This window comes from Halichoeres trimaculatus, unplaced genomic scaffold (genome assembly GCF_033239565.1).
Source record: "Halichoeres trimaculatus isolate MK-OKI-2021-1 unplaced genomic scaffold, fHalTri1.1 fHalTri1_scaffold_14, whole genome shotgun sequence".
In the NCBI taxonomy this organism is placed as follows: Eukaryota; Metazoa; Chordata; class Actinopteri; order Labriformes; family Labridae; genus Halichoeres; species Halichoeres trimaculatus.
The window spans coordinates 7,098,103-7,125,296 of NW_027437192.1; the positions used below are offsets into that span (position 1 = coordinate 7,098,103).

At 40.1% G+C, this 27,194-nt stretch overlaps 1 protein-coding gene across 1 annotated transcript in view; it reads right to left on the minus strand.

Moving 5' to 3' along the window:
• The window catches only part of pkhd1l1.1 (PKHD1 like 1, tandem duplicate 1), a 65,886-nt gene that overhangs the window by 19,700 nt on the left and 18,992 nt on the right, over positions 1–27,194 (minus strand). Inside the window, 24 exon segments of the mRNA XM_074687262.1 lie at positions 4,098–4,336; positions 6,157–6,286; positions 6,634–6,843; positions 6,947–7,103; positions 7,197–7,353; positions 8,826–9,000; positions 9,803–9,952; positions 11,608–11,856; positions 12,106–13,081; positions 13,510–13,715; positions 14,836–15,003; positions 15,138–15,261; positions 15,376–15,458; positions 16,094–16,198; positions 16,309–16,451; positions 18,374–18,566; positions 20,125–20,257; positions 22,468–22,589; positions 22,749–22,913; positions 23,006–23,113; positions 23,226–23,331; positions 25,310–25,432; positions 25,627–25,778; positions 26,088–26,220. Of these exon segments, the coding sequence (XP_074543363.1) occupies positions 4,098–4,336; positions 6,157–6,286; positions 6,634–6,843; positions 6,947–7,103; positions 7,197–7,353; positions 8,826–9,000; positions 9,803–9,952; positions 11,608–11,856; positions 12,106–13,081; positions 13,510–13,715; positions 14,836–15,003; positions 15,138–15,261; positions 15,376–15,458; positions 16,094–16,198; positions 16,309–16,451; positions 18,374–18,566; positions 20,125–20,257; positions 22,468–22,589; positions 22,749–22,913; positions 23,006–23,113; positions 23,226–23,331; positions 25,310–25,432; positions 25,627–25,778; positions 26,088–26,220 (4,507 nt within the window).

Sequence of the window (27,194 nt, forward strand, 5' to 3'; positions counted from 1 at the left end):
AATTGACAGCTGCCGTTCTTGTGTATTTTTTTCTGGGATTGTAAAATATGTCAGGACGTAGAGTCAAGAAGTGATTAGACTCGCAAAAGAAAAATGAAGTTATTAGTTTTGTTACCTAGCGCCACTCAGATCCTCCCAGAATCCCTCACAGTCTGTACTGCGCAGACTCTGGCTGCACAACTGCTACCAATGGCTGGGCCTTTCACAGAGGTATTTTGGCTTCAGAACTGTACAATGGCGGAGCCACGCTGTGACTCTATACAGTTTATGTTTGGGACGTATTGCTTTGGGGCTAGAATAGTATAGATATGAAAGTGTGTACACACACACACACACACACACACACACACACACACACACGGACCCCCTTTCATTTCAATACGCTCTTTCTCTCCCTCACCCTCTCTCTTTCTCTCCCTCTCTCTGGCTCTCTCTCTTTTCTCTTTACAGCTCTCCCTCTGTCCCTCACACACACACACACACACACACACACACACACACACACACACACACACACACACACACACACACACACACACACACACAAGTACTTGAACAAGTTCTCAAGAGCTTATTTGGGGTTAAGGCTTTGCAACCAGCCACTCTACCATGTCTCATGACATGTAGGTGTATAGTTGTGACATAATTTTTTGGGGCTAAAACAGTAAAGATATGAAAGTGTGCGCGCGAAGCGCGCTTCATTGTGCATGAGGTAATTTGATACCTGTTGAATCAGAAACAAGAAATGTTAAGAAGTGTTACGCTATGTCAGTCCAAAACAAGATCTGGTGACATCTGTGTTTCTGAACATTTTCAAGATAGGAAAGTGTGCGCGCGAAGCGCGCTTCATTGTGCATGGGATAATTTAACACCTATTCGATCAGAAGTCAGTCCAAAACAAGGTCTGGTCACATCGGTGTTTCGAAACTATTTAATGAATGCAAAAAGCCCGGCCGCCGCCCGAGCCCCTCTCACGATTTCCGTGGAAATTGTCTAGTTCTTCTTCTTCTTCTTCTTCCGCCCGCTTTTTTGGACCGCTAAAACTTCTGCAAACTTCAACCGATTTTCACCGTTCAAACTTCAAAACGTGTGTTTCAGTGGGGACAAGGGGGCTATGACTCTTCAGAAACTTTTCACAAATACTTTCCAAGATATTCAACAATTTACGAAATTTCGGTCCCATAGAGATGAATGCGGAATTTCAAAATTTCCTCCCTTCAGGACATTTTTTCAGCCTGCTTCAAACCCTCCTCATTCAGTCATACATTCAGCTACAAACTCCATTCAAACTTCAAAATATTCAGCTATCTTTTGGCTTCATTCAGTGGGTTTCAAATGTTTCCTAGCATTCATAGTTTCTTCACAATGACCCTTCAAAGGTCATGATGCATTTCAGCTCTTCAAGCCATTTAACATTGGTGTGTATTGGACGGAATGTTTCAGCTCAGAGTGGGAGATTCAAACGACAGAGCAGGGAGAGGGGGAAACAAGACCTGGGAAACTTCTGGGTAAACTGCTCTCTTGGCCACATTTTTTGAGCTATCAACACAAATAAGCCCTCAGCGTGTAAGTAGTCTTGTCCTGCCTCTGACAAAGTGGTTTTTAAAGCAAAAGGATGGAGCACTTTTTCACAAAATGGCCAACTGTCGGGCAAAGTCAGCTCCGGCACCCATGTACTCCAATGTTAATTCCTGAGGGGTTTTCTCAGAGATCAGTCAAATTTCCCTCATCTATCTATCGCTGTCATGGGCCTATTTCTGCATCTTTAGACATGAAATTAACACAGACAGCTTCCTCAGGGTCTCAGGATTCCTACGGTGTGATCACTTTTCTGATCGGCCCTTTGGTTTATTCACAGTTGCAGACAGTTTGACACCCTGATTTCAGTGGAAATGTGTTGGGAATCAACAGACTCCACCAGCTCTCTGATGGCAGTTGGTAAACAATGATCACCATGGCAACATCTGGCTTCAGATGAGCCTCAGCTAAAAGGCTTACATGATTAAAAACTCACACACTGGACAAGCAGGATTTCATTTTAACAGCGTTTCAGAGATGAGACTTGCATTTTCCCTCAGTCAGGTCATTATTTCCATAACTGTTCTTTAAAATTTAATTCATTGCTTCAAATTTTTAAAAGATGCAGCCATTTCAACTTTAAATTCATTTATCCATTTAGCTGATTCATCCATTAGTTTCCTTTCATCCAAGAGTTCATGGCAGGTTAATTTAGTATTCTGCATTAGCAGTTGAGTGCCAGCTTTTCATGAATTATTTCAACCATTTTCAGACATAAATTCAGTCATTCATGTTCAGCATTCTGCTTTTGCAGTTAAGCACAAGCTTTTCAAGACTTAATTCAAATGATTTCAGACATAACTTTTGCCATTCTTGCTCAGAATTTTGCTTTAGCTGTTCAGCGCAAGCATTTTAAGACTTCATTCAGCCATTTTCAGACAAACCTTCAGTCATTCATGTTCAGCATTCTGCATTAGCAGTTGAGCACAAGCTATTCAAGACTTTTTCAACCATTTTCAGACATATCTTCAGTCATTCAGGTTCAGCTTTCGTTACATTAGCAGTTCAGCGCAAGCTGCTTCAGCATTCTGCATTCACAGCGCAATTTCTTCAGAAATTGCTTTTCTAGTTAATAAATCTTGGTCTTGACATAATCAAAAGAGATGATTTTTAAATCAAATACCACCAGGGATGAAAAACACTCTTTGTTAGCAGTACATAAAAAATGGATGCACCGTTACCGATCAGTGGTATTGGTGTATTGGTGCCCCTAAGAGCTGGATCGGTATCAGTGTGAGGAGGCAGATTCATGGTGCCGATCCTGGTAACCAGCTGTACGCCTTTTTTTTACTGGTGCTCTTGGCTACTTGGTTTGAAATGATACCTCTGATGCACTTTCTTTGTTTTTTGCTGCATTACCAGTCTACAGGGTATAAAAGTTTTGGATTGAAAATAACTTCCAGGTCTACACTCCTTCTGGCCCACTACACTCTGCTTGTGAAAGACCCCTGGTGCTCCCATCCCAGCGCGGCTCCAAATCTCTAGCCAGACTCTTTTCCTCTATTGTGCCCAAATGATGGATTAAATTATCTAACTCTATACGATCCACAGAGTCCCTTTCTACTTATATTATATCTGAAGACTCATCTGTTCAGGGAACACTTAGGCACTTCGCCTGACCCTTTGTTTCTTTGTCACTTTATGGAAACACTAGCAGCTAAATAACTTGTAGCAGTTTGTCGCACTAAATAGGGTTTTCCTACTGTCTAAATTGTTGCTTGTGTTGTACGTCGCTTTGGACAAAAGTATCTGCTAAATACAAACTATAGGTTCTGCTGGTAAACAATTAAATATTTCATAGTTTAAATAAATATTAACTTCAGTAATTCCCTATACTCATTTTCTGTCTTTTAGCCAAAAACATTACCAGTCTTAATCCACAGTGGGACATGCAGGTTTATTTTCAACACTGGTATCAGATCGGTATCGGTACCTATATCAGTCAATACCCAAAGCCCAAGTATCAGTATCTGTATCAGCACCAGAAAAGTAATGTAAAATGTATGATTAAAAACAGGGAGTTAATGGGGCGTCCTGGGATTTTAGAGCCTTGTGGCCGCCTGGCCCCTTACGAAAGAAAAATATATGTACCAATATATTTTTTAAAATCTTTTGTAATATATTATTGATATATTATGATATACATGGAATAATATATTGAGGGCACATATACAATATATTATATATTCATGAAATATATTGCAATATATTGCAAAATATACAAATGATTGCCGCTTTCCATATATTGCAATATATTGGAAAATATACATACTAAATCTCATACATGGGAATATATTACCTAATATATGACATGATATTTTCCAATATGCTGCAATATATTTTTCTTTCGTAAGGGGCTGCATAAAGGTCACAATGCTCAACCCTTTTATGATTATGGATGGGACATTTTTTCAATCCAGAAAATCAAAGATGATAAAGGTTTATGTCATGACAGGGCACCAGAGGAGCAGTAAGAGAAAACACATGAATAAGAAGAGCCCTTCACTCTCAGACTGTACCTGTGTTAAAACCGTCAGGGCAAGCTTCTATCTTGTCACTCCACTCTTTCTGCACTGAGCCTCGTACCACGACGTTCCTGGTGAGGAGTCCCACCTCAGCTCGGCCCTCTATCGTAGTTCCAGACAGCGTCACGGTCACCCCGAGGTGGGTGAAGCTGACCGGCTCAGTCAGGGTTACTGTCCTGCCGTCGTCTGACACTTTTTCGATTGTTCTCACCTCATTCTCTTCCTGACTGTGTCTGAAACAAAAATTCAAAACAAAGACGTTATGTCTTATCATTTATCCTAAGTTCACATCTTTTTTTTTCTGTCCTGATTTATTTTCTAGGAATGTCTCTCTTGCTTTAGAAAACCTCACTTCCAACCTGATGAGTTTCATGCCTTTGTGATTGTTGTCCTGACCCTGTGTGTTTCTTGAAGTCATAGTTTTGTATCCAGGGTGCAATTGTTAGTACTTTCTTTGTTTACATTTTTAAAACTTGTTTTTGTTTATACTTCATGAGACTACTTTTTCTGGTGTTGCTGAAATTTTCTTTGTTGCTTTTTTCTTTTACTGCCAGAACTTATCTGTGGTTTTTCTGTTAATACATTTTACTCAAACAAAGAGCCATTTTTGGTACAATTGGGTCGTGCGCCTGGGTCCTTAAGTTGGTTTATGTCAGATCAGCAACAGGTAAAAAAAAAAAAAAAAAAGAAACAGCTTCATATACTGTTTTTGCTGAATAACTTTGTGACTACCTTAGCTTTTAATAGTATGGATTTAAGCAGTTTCACACCTAGAAGAACAAAAAATATATTTCTGGCAATGCAACCAGGTATTTTGAAGACTTTACCTTAGCCTAAAAAAGTTTATACGGAGGGGACTTTGTAAGAGCACAGAGGCTGTACCCATTTCAGACTGAAAATAAAAACAAATTTCTGTCATTCAGCAAACATAAAAAGTGAGAAACTTCTTAATCTATAATGATCATATCATGTTTTATATGTCATGTAATGCTTTTTATGCATTTGATTAGTGAGGATAGAGCAGTGGATAGTGAAGGAAACAGGGTAACAGCGCGACATGCCGGGTTTTTAGGAAACTGAATTTATTTTTAAACATTAATGCCTGTTATCCGCACAAAACTGCAGATTTGCATCACTAAAAATGTTTTTTCTGAAAACCCTGGCCAAAGTGAAGATTTTGGGAAAACTCCAGATTCATGGTTTCGTGTAGACACTGGTTAACAGAGTTTTGGGTTCTTAAACATCACAGCTGGCACTGGTTTTACGTCAGGAAAACACTGCAAAATATTGGTTTGGTATGCCTCGAGTCGCACTAATCGGTAGATTTGTCCGCTGAGTGTGGACAAAGGTATTTCTAAAAAAATGAGAGGGGGGATATTCATTTATGAAAATGTCCGGCTATGTGTGAACATGGCCCTAGACTTTTAAAAAAATGGACGTCATCTTGCTCAGCTCGAAGTGAGGTCCTCACAAAAACCGCTCCCCCTGGTGACTGGCTGCAGTATAGGTCAAAAAATCTGGCTCTCCATTCATTCCAGATGGGCTGTGGTCAAACTTTAAAAAATTAATACACCTCATAGAAATGTTTCTCACGTCCGATTGTTGTGGTGATATGAAGATATTATTTAGCTGTCTTGCATTCAAGTCCTCTTTTTTTCTGAAAAGTTTCATTTTCATTAGTTATAAGAGGTTAAAAACAAGGTTTGACACCACCTTTAACGATTGACAGCTGCTGTTCTTTTGTATTTTTTGGGGAGATTGTAAAATTGTCGGGAGGTAGAGTCAGGAAGTGATTAGACTCTAGAAAGAAAAAAAATATATATATTTTTGTCACCCAGCTCCACTCAGATTCTCCCAGAATCCCTCACGGTCTCTACTGCACAGACTCTGGCTGCACAATGGCTACCAATGGCTGCGCCTGTGACGGGGGAATTTTGGCTTCAAAACCGTACAACGGTAAATGACAGAGCAACGCTGTCCACTTTCTGTACAGTCTATGGTCTGGACCCAACGTTGTGTTTTCATCTTCCATGGTTTGGAGATCCTGTTTTACCTGTGGCCGGTGGAGGCGATGACAATTTGGTCTCCAGCTTTCCATGTCACCTTCTTCATCAGGGTCAGCGTCTTGGATCCGCTCTTCACCGTCTGGGCAAGGTGGGTCCAAGGGACAGGAACTGGCTTACCTGGAGAAACAGGTTGACAACAATGACTTACGCTTGAGGGGGGCAGTTGAGGTGTCAGTTAGAGTTACACACCCGCAGGACATGAGACTCACATAACTGAGCTCACTCTGATGTGACATAATGACATTTAATCTGTGGGCTTTGGGAGATTTGGGTCACAAATATTTAACAGAGAGCAGGACTAGAGGCCTTTGAGGATTGCAGTCTTTCTAACAGATGTAATCTGATGTTTCGTATCCTGTGATGAACACTTGATCCAAAGAGGTTTGTTTTGAACATCAGTTTTATCCTGAAGGAGATAATCTCAGGCTGAATAAAAATTAAGAACCATGCTGGGAAGAACTTACCATGCAAGTCAAGTATTCCCTCTCTGACAGCCAGCGTTTTTGCCCCGTAAACAGGTAGCTCAGGTGATCGTAGGCCTCCATAGAGTGTGATAATGGCTTTGTGCTGGAACGGCTTCTCCTCTGTGCCAACCTGGAGCCGACCGCCGTCTGTGATCAGGATGTTTTCAGCTTTCAGCTCGATGTCCGCCTCGTCAAACACCAGCGTCCCTCCTTGGCACAAAAGAAAAGAAGAAAAAAGTGAGAGATGAATAAATCAAGAAGGAGAAAGTTATTTTGAAGCAAACATAAAAACATGATGGGCTGATAATTCTACCTTGAATTAGAAGCATTTTCAACACTTCGGTGTTGGTGTCCAGAAGAACCGTCTGTCCTTTGGCGACGACGGCAAACCCACCCTTCCCAGGTGGAGACAGACCGCCCCATGTGAACTTGGACGACCACACATCAACGTAGTAGAAATCTGCGTTGTCCTGGAAAAGAGGAACAAAAGAGAAGTAAGACAACTCTCTTTAACACCTAAAACTCAGACATAAAGCTTCTTGTGTCAGTGGAAGAACTCTCACCATCTTGGCGAAGCCCTGGCCGACGATGTTGACTCTGACTTTGGCTTCCTGAGACCGTGGCTGAGAATTGGTCACACAGGTGATTTGTGTGGTGGTGGCGGTTTTAATGTCACACACAGACCCTGCGATGGTCACTTCCAGTTTGGTTTTGTCAGAGCTGAAGGATAGAGACCAGGAAAATAAAATATTAAATTTACAGATAGATAAAACAACTGGTTATGAACAGGAAGACGACTTATTGGAAGATTTATAATAATCTATATTTCATATCTGGGGAGCCTGTGTCACCCGTCTGGGCATGCTGACATCAACTAGTGTATCAAGAAGTGAGGAAGTATTTAGGTTTATTTGGAATTTATCTGCTTAAAGAGAATAAAACACTTTTTAAAATCTTTCACAGACACTTTTATAACTTTTTCAGGAGGGGAGCAATAAAGGAGCTGTTACTTTGGGGGTGTATGTGTGTCGAACTACATCTTTAAGTTTTATTCTAAGCGGGATGAATTATAAAAACAGTCAGAGTAAGTCAGGGTTCTTGCACTATTTGAAAAGTCAAATTTAATGCTTTTTCAAAACATTTTTAAGACCAAAACAAATATGATTTAAGATCTTAAAACTTCATTCTGCCGACGAACAAAAGTCAATTTATTTGCTGTAAACATAATCACAACTCACAGCTGGTGTTTTATCTTTTTTTTTTTTTTTAAATTTGACCCGTGGTTAAACTTAGCTTATTTATACTTAAAAAACAACAGCTATCACCCAATAATGTTTTTTTACCTCATAGCTAACTTATTATGTATTCATATACATGTAAACAATGTTTTAAATGTGACATTTTTTGGCTCTATACTCTTTTTATCTTATGATATACCACTTGTTTTAATGAAGAAAACTGTTTTAAATCACTTTTTTATTTCCTATAGTGAAGATCATGGGTAAGCAAGTCTTATATACTTATATTAGAGCACACCTACTAAAAAGCTAGTTGTGCTCTTTGTTTTTAACCTATTATTAACAATGGTAACATCTGTGGTGTCGCGGGGCAAAACTGACCCGTATGGATTTATGTTCGGGGGAAGGCAAAAAAACCTCTTTTTTTTCATTAAACCAACTCTTTTTACTCACAATAGCAAGTGCAAATTGAAAATTAACTTACAAGTTGTGTCTGTGTGTATGTATTTGTTTGTGGGGGGGACCATGAACTGAATACTGAAAAGCATCACTGCACCATCATTATTAACACTCCCAGCTAACTCTCCTACTTACTGCAATTTAATTAGTGAAACAAACTGCAACAAATACACACCATTAGAAGTTTGGATATTCTAGAAATTTAATACCTACAGCAAATTTCCGGCAAATTTAAGACAATTTAAGACCTTAATTTCCCGGATTTTAATTTAAGACATCTTAAGACTTTTTGAGGACCCGCGGGAACCCTGTAAGTACACAGAAGCACCCCTTAAAATGATGCATCAAGCCCTTAAAGCAAAGGCGTCTCGTAATCAGAAAGCTATTGTTCACGTAAGGTGATCTTTTAATTCTCAACCAGTGGTCCATGATCTGGGTGCGGCTCTACACTGTGTGCGACATGTTCTCTGCTGAGATTTTTTTGCTCCACTGCACCTGAAACCGGAGCCTTTGATTGTGAGCAGCGTGCCTCCAGCAGTGCCTCCCCTGCGCGGAGAAACCCCGGAAATCTCCGGAGTCAGCTGAGATTTGTAGGTGAAGCCATTTGATATGTTGACAGCATCATTCTTGTTGGAGATAGATACCTGGCACCTCAGCTCTGAGGCAGTGCCTGAGAGCAGACGGGACACCCAGACAGACAGAACAAAGGGAGGAATCAATGAGGGCTCAGAGATAACAAACAGCCAAAGATGTCTTCATTTCCATGACAGGTCATTGTCTGAGCTGACGTGCCTGTCATTCCCCGGATGTCTGAGAGTGTTTGTGTTAATCTTAGACATTCACTTTGTTATAATGAGTCAGGAACTAACATTATAAACCAGCAGGAACACATTCTTACATCAAGCACCAAAGAAAGCGTTCAACACTTGAATCTTAACTAGAAAGTCGCGAAGCCTTTTTTTCTGGTGGAGCCGGAAAGACTTGAAAACAATATGAGCGTTTTGTGATCAGATAATCACTTTTAACTTTACAATTTTTCAACTTTTCATCACAGTAAAGAAATGAAACACCTTTTTCTCAGCCATTTTTGGGCATTGTTGCCTTTTTGGACAGGAAATGGAACCCACGCTCAAACCACCACGCCAACGCGGCCCCAGACATCGCTTGTGCAACTTTCATAGAACAGTGGTGAGTCATTATGAAACAGAGTGTCCTCTTCTTTCTAAGAAAGGTCAAACTGTCATGTTTTAAGTTTAACTCAGGGAAGAATGTGTCCCGCCTAGTTTCTGCTATTTTCAGCCCCTGAGTCACGAGAAAAAAAAGAACTTCTATCTGAGGTGAATCGACAGTGGCGACTTGCACTTGGTGTCAAACATCGGCGACACTCAGACCTACTTCCTGATAAATACTGTTTCCTTTATTATTTATTTATTTATTTGAATTTTTCAAACAAAGAATAAGTGAAAGCTTACCGATGATGTTTGGTGACTCGCAATACAGACGTGTCGATGTTGACGTGTTTCTATTCACTTTACACTCCTCACCACAGATCTTCACAGTGGAGTGGAGCGGGTCAAATCCAGACCCGTGCACGGACAGCAGAGCACCACCACCAAAACTGCCTGAATCGCACATAAGGAAGGAAAGAAATTAATCCATATGACAATATAAAAAAAAAAAAACAATTTGACAGTAGGACTGGAGGGAGCAAGAAACTAAAGAAAGCACTGGTTTAGATCAAAGCTTTAAATATATAAATATGTTTTAAGGTGTTTTAATTCTCTTCTTTTTGAAACCAACTTCTCTTTTAATCTTCAGCAAAAGAGTAAAAATAATTTGATATTAATTTCTTTCCTGATATGTTAGTAAGAGTATCTAAAGAGAAGAATTTTCTCTCATGGTCTCATTACCTCCACCAAGGAGGTTATGGTTTTGGGAGAGTTTGTCTGTTTCTTTGTTTGTCTGTGAACAGGATAACTCAAAAAGTAACAAACAGATCTCAATGAAACTTTCAGGAAATGTTCAAAATGAGATAAGAAAGAAGTGACTAAATTTTGGAGGTGATCTGGATCACCGTCTGGATCCAGGACTTTTATAAAGGATTCTTTATCATTGTGAGATAGGGCTGTTTTCACCATACGTGTATATAACTCCACCATAAATGGTCGGATTGCTTTGTAAAACAACACAAGACAAGGTCACCATAATTTCTGAAACATGTAAAAGTACGATCCAGATCCTGGTAATATTCTGGATACTAAGATCCTGAATTTGAAATATGTGCTGGGTCATCATAATTTTCAACACTGTAAGGAAACAAATTATTGTACAAACTTGCAACTAACACCAAATTGTAGCAGACAGTCTGCTGAAAGTGGGTATAACATTAAAGTCGGACTAAAGTGTTGGTGACAATCACAATATGCTTGGTGGAGGTCTGCGCTCTCTGAGTGCTTTTGTAGTTTTTGTATTGGATTATAAATCTCTGCTTCAAACTTTTCTGGTGCCTGATTGACATTCTGGTACTTGTCCTATATATATTTGAGCATAAAGTTCAGAGTAATTTCGTACAACAAATTGTACTGTAAAGTATCATATTGTATAGATGAGTATCCTTTCGTACTGTATTGTATCATATCATAATATCTAGTAATGTGCAATATTGTAATGTGTCCTTTGGATTCATATCCTATCTGTATTGTATTGTAGCTAAAGTGAGGTCGCCACAAAAACTGCTCCCCCTGGTGGCTGGCTGCAGTATAGGTCAAAAAATCCAGCTCTCCAGTCATTCCAGATGGGCTGTGGTCAAACTTTAAAAAATAAATACACCTCATAGAAATGTTTCTCACGTCTGATTGTTGTGGTGATTTGAAGATGTTATCGGGCTGCCTTGTATTCAAGTCTGCTTTTATCTTTAAGTTATGTTTTTTTGTTAGTCATATGAGATTAAAAACGAGGCTTTACGTCAGGTGTATTGTTGATTGACAGCTGCAGTTATTGTGTTTTTTTTTCTGGGACTGTAAAATATGAAAAAGGGAAAGCGAAGAAGTGATTAGACTCTCGAAAGAAAAAATTAAAATAATTTTTGTAGCCTGGCTAGTCTCTACTGCGCAAACATCGGCTGCACAACAATGGTAAACAGCAAAGCCACACTGTCCACTCTATATACAGCCAATGATTCCAACACAGTCTCTTCCTGTTTAGTAATCTGACATGTTATATCCACCTCACCAGGAACAGGAAAGAATGAAAATATGTGCAGGCAGTTCTTGCTCACCCTCGTTGGGCTGCACTTTGCTCAGCGCCAGCTCATACATGAACTTGACATCCGACTTGGCGTAACCTTTGACGCTGTGCTGCAGCACGACCTTGTGCGATCCCCCTGAACTTTCTCCTGCAGTGCACTTAACCTCTGTGTCAGAGGCTGCAGACACAGCGCAGGGGACGTTGTTTATGGTGACTTGAACTTCCTTAGCGTTGCTACCAAATCCTGAGCCTTTCAGTGTGAGGACAGACCCACTTGGCCCTGTGGGGAAAAAAACAGGGAGGGAGGTAATGAGAGACAGGTGGTACTGGATTGGATTGATGTGCTATGAGTGTTACATTCAGTATCACAGACATTATACAGTATGTCTTTGTTCAGGGAAACAGACAGAGTGTGATTTCAAGAGATCAAATGTCACGCAGGTGTTGTAAGGTGAATATCTAACCTATTTTTTCTTCTGTGAGATACCGTTCCTACACATTCCTCAAAGATGGAGGGAATCTGAGTTACCTGTGGCAGGGCTGACGGAGGTGATATTAGGGGTGTGGTCTCCAGAGTAGGTGAAGCTGAGAGAAGGATACTGCACTGAAAGCACCTGGATGCTGACGGTCTCTGCCCCCTCACTGTGAGGAGGCGTCAGGCAGGTAAGCTCTGGAGGTGTCGCCTTCTGAATCGTGCACGGCTTCCCACCAATCGTTACGACGGTGTTTCCAGGAGCAAAGCCGTTTCCTGTTATCACAAGCTTGGTTCCTCCTGCCAGGCTGCCCACCGTGGGGTTAATGATGGCTTTCGCTTGGCTGTCCAGGGTTATGGAACCAGATGCAAGACCTTTTCTTCTTACGATCACTTTGACTGGATGTTTACCCGCAGGGAGCGCACTGACTTTAAGTGAAATACTGTTACTGCTAACTGCAGTGACGCCCAGCTCTGTGTCACTCGCCATCACAGCCACGTCATCCTTATCTGTGCCAAACCCGGTGCCAGAGATGGTGGCTGTGGTCGCCCCATTGATGCTGTCCGGGGTAATACTTGTGGCCTGAGGCGTGACGGAGGCGGTATACTCAAAGGAACAGCTTGACTGACAGGAGCTCTGGATCCTTCCCATTTTGAAGACGACGTCACCTTTTTGCGCCCGAGAAGGAGCGGTGTCACAGACGATAGAGGTGTAGTTGATGGAGATGACGGTGCACGGCATGTTGGCTGCGCTCACTACTTGCCCTTGAGAGAAACCAGAGCCGTGGATGAGGAGTCGAGTGAAGCCGTTGGTGCTGCCAGTGGAAGGTGACAGGGAATCAATCACAGGCAGAACCACAAAACGGCGTTTGAGCTCTTGGCGCACAGCAATGATGGCTTGGCCGAGGTTGTTGACTCTGACAGCGACAGGGTGGGCGACACCAATGGAGAGTCCGCTGTCTTTGCTCAGTCGACAGAAGATCTCAGAGTTGGAGCTGTTAATCACCTGGCAGGGCTGCCCTCCCACTGTCACCTGCAGGACACAAAGACAACGCTCAGGCTCGATAGATCGAACTCCACTGTTAAATTCTGAATTCTGTCAGAAAGACACTGATCTAGTTTGGATAAAATAACATGATATTACTAAAAATATGTGAGGTTACTGACTGAGAAATATAAGACAACTTTCATGTGACTCAAAAACCATCATTTTAAGGAATGGAACGGTTCACAAAAACCATGGTTCAGTTCTTGTCACGGTCTACATTGTTGTTCTTTTTAACACCCCAGATTACTATACACCCAAATAATCCACCATTAACAGATTATTTTTTATCAATTCTGTCATGTATAGTCATGAAAAACCTGAAAGAATGTGGCTGTTTCCCATTTCAAACATCACTGACATCACATTTCATTCAATTTTAGTAAAACAGTTTGAGTGATATGAACAATGCTAACCTCATTAGCACAGGCTGTGTCGCTGAATCCTTTGCCCTGGATGTGGATGACCTGGTGGTGTGTTCCCTGGTTGGGAGAGATGGAGCTGACCGTTGGGGTGGCACAGGCGGTGGAGCTGAACGTTAGGCTGTTTGAGGTGTTGGTGGACTGCTGGCACTGTGTGGAGGAGACGCACTTGTTGGCTGCTCTGGAGATCCTTGAAGATCCTAAAGTAGGGAATGAGTAAATAAGTTCTTATACACTTTAAACCCGGATAAGTTGAGTTTACTTGAAAAATGCTTGTAAACTGGTCACATTAAAAAACTAAGTAATGAAATCCGAAACTTAAGTTAATTTAACTCAACATTTCAAGTAGTTACAATTATTGTGCAAAATCATCCTACTGAATGTCTTTAATCAAATAAACCTAAACCAAATGCCTATTTGTTACAAACTAAAGCATCAAGTAATATTTAAAAAATGTTGCATATCACTGTAAAACATAATAAGTTGACCTTACTCAAAACTGAAAGGTGTGATATCAATAAATTTGCCTTATGAATTAAGTAAATGTAATAATAAAAAATTGAAGCAGATTTGAACTACTGAATTGAATAAAATTTTGAAGTACAGCTGGGTCCACAGCGTTCCCTCCTCACTCATGGTTACAAGCACCGCCACAACAAAAAAACAGCTCTAATGTCATAACTTTGGTAACCGTGAGTGAGGAGGGAAGGCAGTAGATATGTGACCCTGCTGCTCATTGAAATATTGTTCTTCAGGGGGCAAAGGTTGTCTGAGCCCCACGGCACTGACTGGTGGTCGATGCTCCACGGTTAAAATATTAATAATTGACATTTTGACTGAACTATCACACTATTTAGGCCAATTTTGAAATTAAGTGTAAAAAGATATATTTATTCATTTTTTACACTACACCACACCACAAAGAGAATAGAAAGTGGATTGATGCCACAAGGAGCACGGACAGCTAGTCCATGCTGTGACGCACAGACAAACAGTCCATGTCATGTGGAGCACAGACAACCTGTGCCACTGCAGCACATCTAGAAGTACAGCAGGGTCCCATATCAACTGCATCCCCTCCTCACTCACGGTTGCAAGATGCAGTCACAAACTAATGATTTTAAGCTGCGCTTACTTTAACAGTAAAAAAAGTTAAATCTACTCAGAAATCATCAGTTTCACCGCTGAAAACTTAACAAACTTACATTCTCATTGCTTAACCCATGCATCCAGACGTGAGTGAAGCATTACTGGTATAATTCAGATTTACTGGTAAGTCAAGGAGCGCACAGGTACCATCTTGTCTGTGAATGTACTCACCTCCGATTACATGTTTGGCCTCCATGCCTCTCACTTGAACAGAAAGCTCTCCGCTCTTCTCCTTACGAGCCTCGACTATCACAACTGCGTTCATGAATATACCTCCGCCGACGTCTCCGCTGCTGTAGTAGTAATTGCCTGGGATGGTGAAGCGGTAACTGAAAGACCCTGGGATAAGCAAGAGAGACTGAGTTTTCTTTTTTTTCAGAGGATCATTTTTTTTTTATAAAGAAAAAAGAACATCTTATTAAAGGTGCCGAGGAGTAAATAAGGAGACTACATTTCCTTTCCTGTGTTTTCACCTTGTGTCATGCCGGTTTCTCCACTGTTGAATGCTCCATTTTCATAGGTTTTGCCACTTGGTGAGGAAACACTGTACACTCGGTACGAGAGTTTCTGAAAAAATAGAGTTCAGTCAGGAACACTCTCGTCATAGATTAACCATTTATTGCCAAATGGATACAGTTATAATTGGCGTGAAAGCTCTGCTTTTCAGAGTACTGACTATGACTTCCGTGTCCTCCATGAACTTACGTTAACTCCATTTTCTATGTTCCACTTTGCTGTGTCTCCAGTATATACTGTTAACGTGGCCGGATCCCATGCGTAACCCTTTCCAAGAGCTACAACACACAGAAAAAAAACAGAACTTAGTAAAACAAATCAATTCTGTGAAGGAACGATCAATTTACATTTTTTGCAAACCCATCACAGATAAATCTCATTGTGGAGAAACGTGAAACGTGTAGGTCAAACTTCTTTCTTGTGTATTTAGATCATTTTTCAGCAGTTTTCAGTTAGGCAGTTCTCATACAACACACTGCAAAAAACTGAAATCTTATCAGGTGTTTTTGTCTTATTTTAAGAAGAAAATGTCTTTTTAGACTTAATATGAGCCACATTCACCTGACCAGTTCAAAAAAATGTCTTGTTTCAAGTTATTTAAAGACAAAAATGAGGTCTGAATTGCTTGTAACAAGTAAGTAAATTTTTGAGCAATTTTTTCTTGTTCCATTGGCAATTTTTTTTTACTTATTCGGAGCAACTCAGACCTCATTTTCTCTTTAAACAACTTAAAACAAGATATTTTTCTGGACTGACCAACTGCATGTGGCTCATATTAGGTGTAGTTTGTCTGTTTTAACTTAAAATAAGACAAAAACACTTGATAAGATTTCCTTTTTTGCAGTTCAGGTCCTGCTTGTACTCCACTCAGGTTTACTTCAGACCTGCAAAATGGATCAAAACCTAAACCTACAATGGTGTGATCCTTGGTTGGAGACAACATGGGTCTTCTCCTGCGACTGTGTAACACACTGCAGTTCAGTCTTGGAGGCAGTCTTCACTTCACACTCAGCTCCTCCTGTCAGTGGACAAACAACAGATTGTTTCAAACTGTAAGAAAAGCAGCAGGTATTCTCATTCCCCTTTAATTTAGTAATCATAACCGTTGTTGGCTCCCCTGTTGCTTACCCACAGACACTTTGTTGTCAGAGATAGTGGTACTGAAACCAGACCCTGTAATAGTCAGCCTAGATCCTCCCTGCAAAGAGCCGAACTTTGGGGACACACTGTGGACTTCCAGGATGTATTTGACAGTAGAACTCACTCCGTTGCTGTGAAATGAAAAAGAAGAGAATGAAATAAAAGACTGTGATGCACAATCTTTCTGTGCTTATTGTTAGGGTGACCAGGTGCACAGGGTTTTAATCATTTTTCCCACGTCCCGCAAACTGAGACAGTGTCTCGCATTTGATCAGCTCTTGCCCTCCAAAGTCTGAAAGCATGATTTTCATCCAATAGCTGTTAAAGGGATATTACAATGACATTTGCCCGCTGTCCATCAATATAAACGCACATGTGGCGAGTTCATCAACCTGTCGACTGTGTCCTCCGTAAGGTAAAAGCCTCAGACACCAAATTGCAGATTTGCAGAACACAAAAAATTGCCAATACTCTAAATGTTTACAATCACGGTATGTCACAAGCTCTGAAAAACTTGTTGTTTCTTTTTTGAACTTTTACAAGTTGATTTTTTAATAGATTGTATGAGTACTATTTTCCTGTGACAAATGCATTTCCTTGTCTTTTGAGTTGGAAAAACTCCAAAAAACAAAGCACAAATGTGCAAACTGTGAGCAACCAAATCAAATTCATGTTATTCATATAATTATAAGCTTGGTCTCATTAGAAATATTAATATTTCAGGGTTAGGTGGACATAATTTAAAAATTTAGCCTATGTTTCAGCATTGTACAAACGTGTCCCACATTGTCCCGCACAAACACACCCCTTGTCCCTCATGTGGCTTGTAAGCACCTGGTTTAATAACTGACTTAAAGCCCCTGTGAGTAACTCATATTTTTTGGAACAAATTTCTCATCCTGTTGTAATCTCTAAACTTGCTGTAAATCTTGGCTGTAGAATAGGTTAAAAAAAGAAACTTTTTGTTGTTTTGACACTTGGAAGCTTTAAACATTATTGAACAAAATTCATAAAACAGGCCAGTGGTGTTCTTGATTGCTTTCCTGGTGATAAAAGGATAAGTTCGTTTTATACAGTTTTTACATTGTTTATAGAATGAAGTAGAACAAAATACTCACCCAGAAGGCTTTCCTGATCCAAGCAGTGCTTCGGGAGATATTTAGATCCAAAATCGGGCAGCGGACGTATAATCATGGTCCGCTCCGGGTTAGTCCTCTGCTGCAGTCTGTGTCACTCCAGATAGCGCTGTGTGGCTGTAATGACCTCTGAACTGGCGAAGACTTTGTTTACGTTTGCCCCTCAAAGAAAGAAGTCAGCTCTCCAGAGAGTACAGCGCTGTCTGGCGTGACACAGACTGCAACAGAGGACTAACCCGGAGCGGACCATGATGGAATATTGGTGAAAAACACGAGTTTTTGGACGATAAATGCAGTTTTAAGAGCGGCGCTGTCTATGCCCCGATGGATCCCATTATACGGACGTCCGCTGCACGATTTTGGATCTAAATATCTCCTGAAGCACTGCTTGGATCAGGAAAGCCTTCTGGGTGAGTATTTTGTTCTACTTCATTCTATAAACAATCTAAAAACTGTATAAACCAAACTTACCCTTTAAGGAAAGATTATCAATATTATTTCAGCTCTCACAAGAGCTTTAAGTGAAGTGTAACATTAAAAATGATCTGCATTACTGTATTAGTTTTTGAGGTCTTATCTTTATTTATTTGACTTTCTCTAACTTTAATGACTTTAAAAATTTAAAAAACAGACATTTCCCCCCACAGATTTGTGTCTGTTTTTCTGAATATAACTTCAAAGAATTTTAGATTGAAGTTGATTTTTCTACTCTGAATTATAACCTCAAATTCAATTTTTTGACCCAATTAGATTCCAATAAAAGAGGTCACAGTCCTTAAAAACAAAAATGTGGTAAAGAAACATCAGTGATATGCCCCCAGTTTTTTTTCCCACTAGCGCCAATCCTCATCAAAGCTATGGCTTATTATGATTGCTGTTAATTGCTATTTTAGGACAATTTTTTCCGTTAGCTTCACCTTGTTATTGGGTATCCGTTGTTGCCGACTTGTACATACACCTTGTACGTGTCAGGGGGCAGCACAGGAAGTCGGCACTCAATCTTTGTTGCTGTCCACGTCACAGTCGTGCACTTTTTGCCTCCTAAGAGCACCATGCTCTCATCACTTTGTACCCTGAGGTTTGAACCCGTGATGGTGAGAACTTGTTCTCCTAAACAAAAGAAGACAAAAAGATGAAGAGTCAACATTTCTTCTCCTCTGAGAAGCTTCTGTCACTAAAGTGATGTGATAATCAGCACCTGTCACCTCTCTGACTCCTCTTTCTCTGTAATAGTGCCACTCACTGTCCTGCACAACAACAGGTTTTCTCATTGTGATACTTTCAACGCACTCTGTAATTACGTGGCCGTGTCTTCAGCTCAGATTCTCAATATTAAGCAAGCGTGAAAGACAATGACAGAAAAAACCTGCGAGTCCACATTACAGGACTCTCGAATAAAACAAGTGAAGTCAGCGGGAAAGGTTTCCACGTGTTCTTCTCAGATCCTGTTGACAGGTGTCCCATAGATCAGGTGTGAACAATAATACCATAATAAGTTCTCACTCTTTCTGTCTGACATTTATAGTTACGCTGAAAAATTGTTTCCATCAACACACGGGAAAGCATTCAATCACAAACTAACAGGCTCGACTGAGATTAATTGCATCACATTAGTTGAAAGAATGTAGTTATAGTTACAAATCAGTGCTGCAGAAAATGAAAAATATGACATAAAGACATTGTATACCTCATCATGCAAGCACTCAACATTACAGTAGAATACATATCTCACAATGCCAATCAGAGGAGGCCTTAGCGACAAAAACAACGACAAAAGGCAAACTCAGTCTGTCAGGGGTTTGATGTTTACGGCAACTTTTCTTTATCTACTACTGAGAATCTTGTCACTTGCTATCGTAAAATCATAACAACACTGATAAGGAACTGATGACAGGAAGTCTGATCTCTAAAATGCTCCAAATACTCGTGACACGAGTTAGAAAAAATATCTGCTCAATCCTGCAAAAGTTTCTTCAATAAAATTAAATAATCACAGGTCTCGGTAACTTTCTTCTTATTATTATTATTTTTTTCATTATTTGAGATCATTTAGCAACAGCAAGAACAGCAAGTAATCAAGGATGACAACAATAAAAATAATAAATTAAAAAATTGACACAAAAGGAGTGAATTTGGGGGAAAATATACTTTTCCCACTTCTCCCTAATTCCCTCAAATTGCGTTCCCTTGAGTTTTATTGAAAGAGTAAATGACATCATGGCACACTTTCATAGATAAAATATCTGGCTTAAGGCACTCAGCTTTCTAAGTATTTACTTCCCCCTCTGTTGAGTTTAGGAGACCAAAGTGAGTTTTTTTTGCAAACAATCTCTTATTTTTAATGAAACTCCCTCAACTTTTAGAAAGTCTCAATCAATCAGCTTCGTTGACGACACAATTTTGTTGTATTGATGGTGTTTAAAAGTTTTATTCCATAGTTTTCCAAAAGATTTGCATTTTGTTTGCAAGAAAAATAAGCTATAAAGTGTCTTGGAAAATAAATACCTTACCCTTTTCTTTCTACAGGTAAAAGGCAGCCATAGTGTTGAGATTTCATCTTCTAACATTTATCACAAACCTGGACATTCTATTGGTTGTTACTGACCCTCCTCAATGATTGAGCGTCAACAGGTTATTTATGCATAAATAGAGTTGAGGGAGGCCTCACCTGTCACAGTAGCAGTGTTGGGACTCATGCCTGTGATCTGCGGTGTGAGGTTTGTGTCGTAGGTGAACGAGCTGCTGGCCGCCACGCTTGTTTTTCCCATTTCCACCAAGACTTTTTTTGCTCCAGCAGTGCCCTGAAACAACAGAAGCATTTATTTTTAAATTTAGAGGTGAGCATCTACAGATAAAACAACAAAAGATCACTAACAAATGAAAAATCAGACGGCAACATATGATAAAACCTTGGGATTACAATGTGGCGCACCCTCAGACGAGGTGGCGTCTCTAACGTGCTGATTCTGTCATACACATGTGTAACAATAAACTTCATCCTGCTTCCTTCAAGCGGTCAAAAGTGACACTTTTGTGAAACTTTGCCAAGAAAAACACAAACAAAAGCTCCTTCAGTCTGCACTCAATAAGTTATTACGTCAGAGTTTGACTTGGCGACAGCGCTGATCGGCACCAAAAACAATTTATACCTTACGGTCTGAATCAGGGGTTCATTAACTTTACAATGCCAAGGCCCCAAAACAGCATTTGCTTCTGGCTGGGGACCCCCTTTGGAAATCAACAGACAATGCTTCATATTAAGTAAAGAAATGTCAACTTTAAGAATGTTTTTTCTAACTTTTATTCACTTTTAAATAATTATTACATTTGTTTGGACTCCCACAAGTAGGTTGTTGCAAAAGGGAGAAAGCATTTCAGAGCTCTGTATGCCAAGGTGAGACACTCCTTTCTTTCATGGAGTGTGTAGTTAGACAGGGCCTCAAAGTTTTAGATAGCTTAATAATAGACCTATGGCGGTATGCACGAGCCAGGTTAATAGCCCAAAAGAGCGTTAAGTGTAATGGAGGCAGACCCCACCTTTACAGGTGCTTTTAGCAGGATTACAGCGCATGTTCAGCTGTTAAAAGATGGACATTATGCAATGTGTTACTATTCAACACAAAATATACAAAGACACTGGTCAATCCTTTAGAAAGGTGGTGATGTGTAGCCATACAGCAACTTTAGATTTAGAGGACACATTTCTTCAGTAAATAGATAAGATAAGGGAGACAATTGAAGTCTCAAAATGGCGAGGCTCGCTGCCGTCAGTTTTCAAAGTTCAATTGGCCCTTTGCTTTTGTACGTCTGGGTTCTTCCAAGGTACGTGTAATGACATTTTGAAGTTCATAAACTGCTTTAAAAGTTATTTATCAAGGCACTGGGGCATTGCTGCTGCACTTGTTCCGCAGAGCAGCTTTCATATTACTCATTTTATTATTTAGGTTTTCTACTGTGCGCTCAGAAACACCGCACGCATCTACTTTATTCAAGATCGCCAAACTTTCTCTTTCTCTCTGTTTAGCTGATCAACTTACAAATAACAGCTGTTCGTCCATGTGCTTTCTTGAAATATAATCTCCATTTTTCCGGCTAAAAAATGTTTTTCTTGATCTTCTCTCAGTCACACTGTTACAGCTCACCAGGTTCATCACTGTTAATGAATGGTTGACGTGCAGTTCGAATTTGTTTGATGGGGTTTTCCAGGAGGTTCCTCTTAATTATGACGTAATCTGTAATCTGCACCTCCATTGATTTCATGGTGTAATTAGTTAACTGGTTAATTATTTGCAGTCAAACGGGCCATTCCATAACAAAACGTTAGGACTAATGGTCCTGTTTGTGTAATTACTGAATGTGCATACAGGCTCAGCTCTACACAGATCATGACATCATCATGTCAAAGTTGAAGTGTATATAGGTACAACAGGAAACATGTGGACCCAGCACTTTTTATTTTGTATGTTTGGGACAAATGGTTTAAAAAAAATAATGATAATAATAAATATGAAGTAAAAATAAATAGATGAATAAATAATATTTTTCCCTCTTTTTTAACTTGAAATAGAAGCATTCATGTTATATAATTGAGGAAAAGTATAATATATTCTGTAAAAACAGCAGTTTACACTGCAAGAAACTGAAAACATTTGAGTGTTTTTGTCTTATTTGAAGTAAAAACTGTCTCATTATACTTGATATGAGCCACATTCACCAGAAAAAAATCTGCCAATGGAACAAGAAAATTTTGCTCAAAGATTTTGCTTAAAACTAGAAAAATGTCTGAAAACAAGTTACTTTTCTCTGAATCTATTGGCAGATTTATTTTTACTTGCTAAAAGCAATTCAGACCTCATTTTTGTCTTTAAATAGGTCGAAAAAAGGCCTTTTTTCTGGACTGATCATTTGAATGTGGCTCATATCGAGTATAATAAGACAATTTTTGCTTAAAATAAGACAAAAACACTTGATGAGATTCCAGTTTTTTGCTGTGTAAAGTCTGTAGACTTACCGCTGGTGTTCTGCAGGATAGCTCAGTGCTAGTGGCCTCAACCACTGTGCACTCTTCACCTCCGACTGTGACTTTGGAGTTTTTACTGAAGCCGTAACCTTTCACTGTCAGCAGCGTACCTCCTGACAAACAAAGATAGTGTTGGTTCAATGTTAAAATCTTTTTGCTTTGATCTTACTAAATGTAAAAACATCTGATTCTGAACATTTGTGATGTAACAGTTAAAGGTCACAGTTTATGAACATTCTGAGCTACGCATGTGTTTTTGAATATCGTCTTACCTGCCAGACTTCCTGTGAGCGGGGAGAATGAGGACACACCCAGCTGGTAGGTTAAGTCGAACATTTTGTTGTCAGGGTAGCTTGTGTTACCCAGAGAGGGGAAGCTGACTGACACGGGGTAAGTACCCGCACTGGAGCTGCCGAGTCTGCACACCTGAGTGGTAGCTGGAACACATTGAACACGTTAAGCTGAACCTCCTTCTCTGGAAATCAGTTTAGCTGAACAGTTTTTGCAACTTTAGACTTTTTTCATGTACCTGTGGTCTTTTCAACGGTGCACCTGGTGTTTCCCACAAAGATTATGGCGTTTTCATTGTTGAAGCCAGTCCCAGTGACGGTCAGAAGAGTCCCCTGGCCATGTGATCCTAAGAGTCCAGAATGTCATTTTCAACAATTTCATAAATACTGGAAAGAAAATGAAACAACTCATAAAAACGTATGGATTTTTTGAACAAAAATGCGTTTCTGTTGCGGCACCTTGAGATGGGCTGATTCCAGTTACAACAGGCGTCTTCTCTTCAGACCACTCAAACCCACAATCACCAACACAGTTTGATGGGACGCCATTAATGAAGACCTCAACCTGCAATCAGTAGCCACAACAAATAATAATCCAAGAAAGAAACACAAACTGGGTCAGTATGATCTCTAAGGTGACACTCATAATGATACACAGTAGGGAAATAATTATTGAATGCGCCAACTTTTTTCTCATCACATTTATTTCCAAAGCTGCAATTCAAACAAAATTTCTACCAGACATTGGTATTAACCCAAATGATCCACACATAAAAAGAAAACACAACATTCCGGTCCATAAATGATGATTATGTGGAATTAAGTACGATAACACAGGAAAGAAGTTTTGAACACACCATGGAAAGGCTGTATACTTTGGCAAGGAAATCCACCATACCACCTGAAATCTGTCAGTAATTATTACTTGAACTTCCAATTAGTGCAAACCAACATCAGCTGGGCTACAGCAAATTGATGGTCCTATAAAAAGGTCGTTTTTTTTTTTTTTTACCAAGCAGTTAAATACGACACACCTCATGATGGGTAAAGGCAAAGAGCTCTCTGAAGACATTCACAACCTGATTGTTGCTCAGCATTAGAATGGAACTGGTTACAGACTTATATCAAAGCACCTGAATATTCCAGTCAGCACCGTTGGGGCCATTATTCACAAGTGGAAGAAGCACCACCTTACCATCAACAGGCCACGCACAGGAGCTCCTTGCAAGATTTCTGACCAGGGAGTCAGAAAGATAGTCAGAAGAGTACTCAACGAGCCAAGGACCACCCTGAAAGTGCTCCAGAAAGACTTGGAGGCAGCAGGAACAATTGTTACAGAGAAAACAATAGGCAGCACCGCCATGGCCTCTATGGACGCTCAGCCCTCAAGACTCCATTCCTCAAGAAAAGGCATGTTGAAGCTGGTTTAAAGTTTGCTAAACAGCATCTTGTCAAAACTGTAGAATGCTGGGAGAATGTTGTCTGGTCAGATGAGACCAAAATTGAACTTTTGGGCTGTCATACTACAGACCATGTTTGGAGGAGAAATGGCACATCACCCAAAAAACACTACACCAACAGTGAAGTTTGGAGGTGGAAGCATCATGGCATGGGGTTGTTTCTCATCTCATGGTATTGGCAAACTTCATATAACTGACGGAGCAATGAATGGAGCCATGTACGGGGAAATTCTTGATATGAATCTGCTGCCATCCACCAGGATAATGAAGATGACACGTGGCTGGACCTTCCAGCAGGACAACGATCCAAAGCACACGGCAAAGTTGACTCTCAAATGGTTTAAAAAAAAGAAAATCACTCTGTCAGAATGGCCTAGTCAATCACCTGACTTAAATCCAGTTGAACATTTGTGAAAAGAGCTAAAGAAAAGTGTTCACCAGAGGGCACCAAAGAATATTCAAGATTTAAAGACAATCTGTGCAAAGGAATGAGCCAAAATCACACCTGAGCAGTGTGGGCCATTAGTTCAAACATACAAGAAGCGTCTGGAAGCTGTCATTGCAAACAAAGGCTTCTCCACTAAGTATTAGATGAGTCTCAGTTAGCTTGTTCAATACTTTTTTCCTGTGTTATCGAACTTAATTCCACATTATCATTATTTATGGATCTGAACATTGTGATTTCTTTTCATGTGTGGATTATTTGAGTTAATACCAATGTCTGGTTGAAATTTTGTTTGAATTGCATCTTTGGAAATAAACGTGTTGAGAAAAAGTTGACACGCTCAATACTTATTTTCCCCACTGTTATCACTAAGGTCATTACTGTAACTGTCATTCCTTCAAGCACATAATGTGAAACAATTATTCAGTAGCGTGCAAACATGACAAGAAAATCCTGCCTGGAGCCATGAAATGTTTTAACACGGCAGTACAATGCAGTGACAAAAATAGTACTCATTCTGCAGGATGTGCTCAAAGCAAACACAGCGAGCAATCAGCAGCAGAGCAGGCATATGACATCTGTAACAATAGAGAAACCCAACCCCGATGTACCTGAGGGTTTTTCAATCACTGATATACCTGAGGTTTGTCTGCCAAGGTGCGAAAATTTTCCCCTGTCACGCTGCGGGTTTTCAAACCTCCTCTTGTCCTCTCACGTACGGAGAATTTTACCTTATTAGCACCAACATTTGAGGTGTCAACCTGTCAAGAAAAAAGTATAATTAGGCTTCAAGCCAAGTCTCATTTTTTAAACACCTTCTGAAACCTTACGGTATTAGCTGTACCAACACCCATGTGATACGGTCTTCACGGATGGATGCAGAAATGTAACTGTGTTTCTGTTTCTGTTAAAGCCCAAAGTAAAGAAATGAAAACAAGAACAGTTAGAGTCTGACCTCAAACTCTGGGTGGTTTCCAGGTTTGTGCCGTTTCACCTTCCAGACGGGTCGCCTGCAGCTTCCCTGCTCCCACACGGTGACCTGACCCATCCCTTCGAACCCCTGCAAAACGTAAGTCAAGTTCTCCCCGCTGATGTCCACAGGGATATCTGAAGACAAACATGCAGAAATGAGATAATACACTCTTACTTTAAGTTGTAAAGATAATTTCGCTCTATGATTTTTTAAATTATAAATAAAAGTATCTAAAGCAGGTATGAATAGTAATTGTATGAGAAAAGGAGTCTGAAAAACTGATTTTAATCACACTATAATGTCACTTATCTGTAAAACCTTGAGGTCTGTAGGTCAAAGGCTCCGTACAGAGTCAAAACAAGCTCAAACTTTAAAGTGATGCCATCTGCCGTCTATCGACAGCATTCATCAGATGTAAACAAAAGAATGCTTCTTCAAAGCACCTCTAATAGGTCGACCATAAATCCACAAGTCAAAGGTTCCGTTCATGGGAGGGCTGGCTGAGCTGATGCGGATGACGATGGTGAACCTTTCTCCGCTTTGGTACGCAGCTGCGTCCTCACTGCCATTCAGCTTCTGAAGAGGTAAAGAGGAGACTTTTTTAGTTCCTGTGAGGAGTTTTTCAACTTGAGAAGCAGAATGAAATTAAAGGTGATGCTTCTAAATGATCTAAAGAGGTTTTATTATCAAAGTTAAAAAGAAAAATAACATTTTTACCAAGTTAAATATGGGACACCCATTGTTAAGTTTTACACACTGCAAGTAACAACATTTCTCCACATTTAGCTCTAAAACATCACTTTTTCTGCAGATTTAGAGAAATATTTGTAAAATGAAGTTTAGCGAAAGTTCAGTCAGGAGGACTGGGTGCTCACACTCTTCTGTCTCCTCGTTCACGAGAGAGAAAAAGTTGTTGTGTCAACTTTACTCTCTATCCAATCACAGTGACTCTGCTTCAATCATAAGCCAATCATTTCACAGCTGTCAAAGTTTAAACCTCGTCTTTTCTGCTGTCAGCTGTCTTCCAGGCTCTCGTCACAACCCTCCTCCTCCCCAGGCCCCTCCAGTCTACATTGCTCAGTTCTGCTCCTCAGCCCCGCAGTCCTCGCAGAATCTTCCAGATCCAGTCTTCTCAAGACTCTCACCACCACCAGTGTCTAGACTCAATCTGGGGATGTTCATAATTCATAACACTGTTGTACCCCCTACAATGATTATTTTGCTCAGTGCTTGATGGGGTCTAACCGCCAAACTTTACTTTGCATTTATTCATTAAATCTGTCCATAATTCCCTCTGGTGCATAAGTCTCTCCTGATTGAAATATATTTGTCAAATGTTATACATAGATTTTAAATATTCTATAAAAATTAGTGCTGGGCAAATTTTATCGCACATTAGTGCATGTTGCTCACATGCTTTTATTTTGCAAATGTCTGTTGCTGACCGCGGTAGAACCGGAAGTGAAATTGGCGGAAAAACACGATGAGTAACCAAAACAAGCATGGAGAAGAGGGGCAACGCCACGGAACTTAAAGGCGCTCGCCGCTTA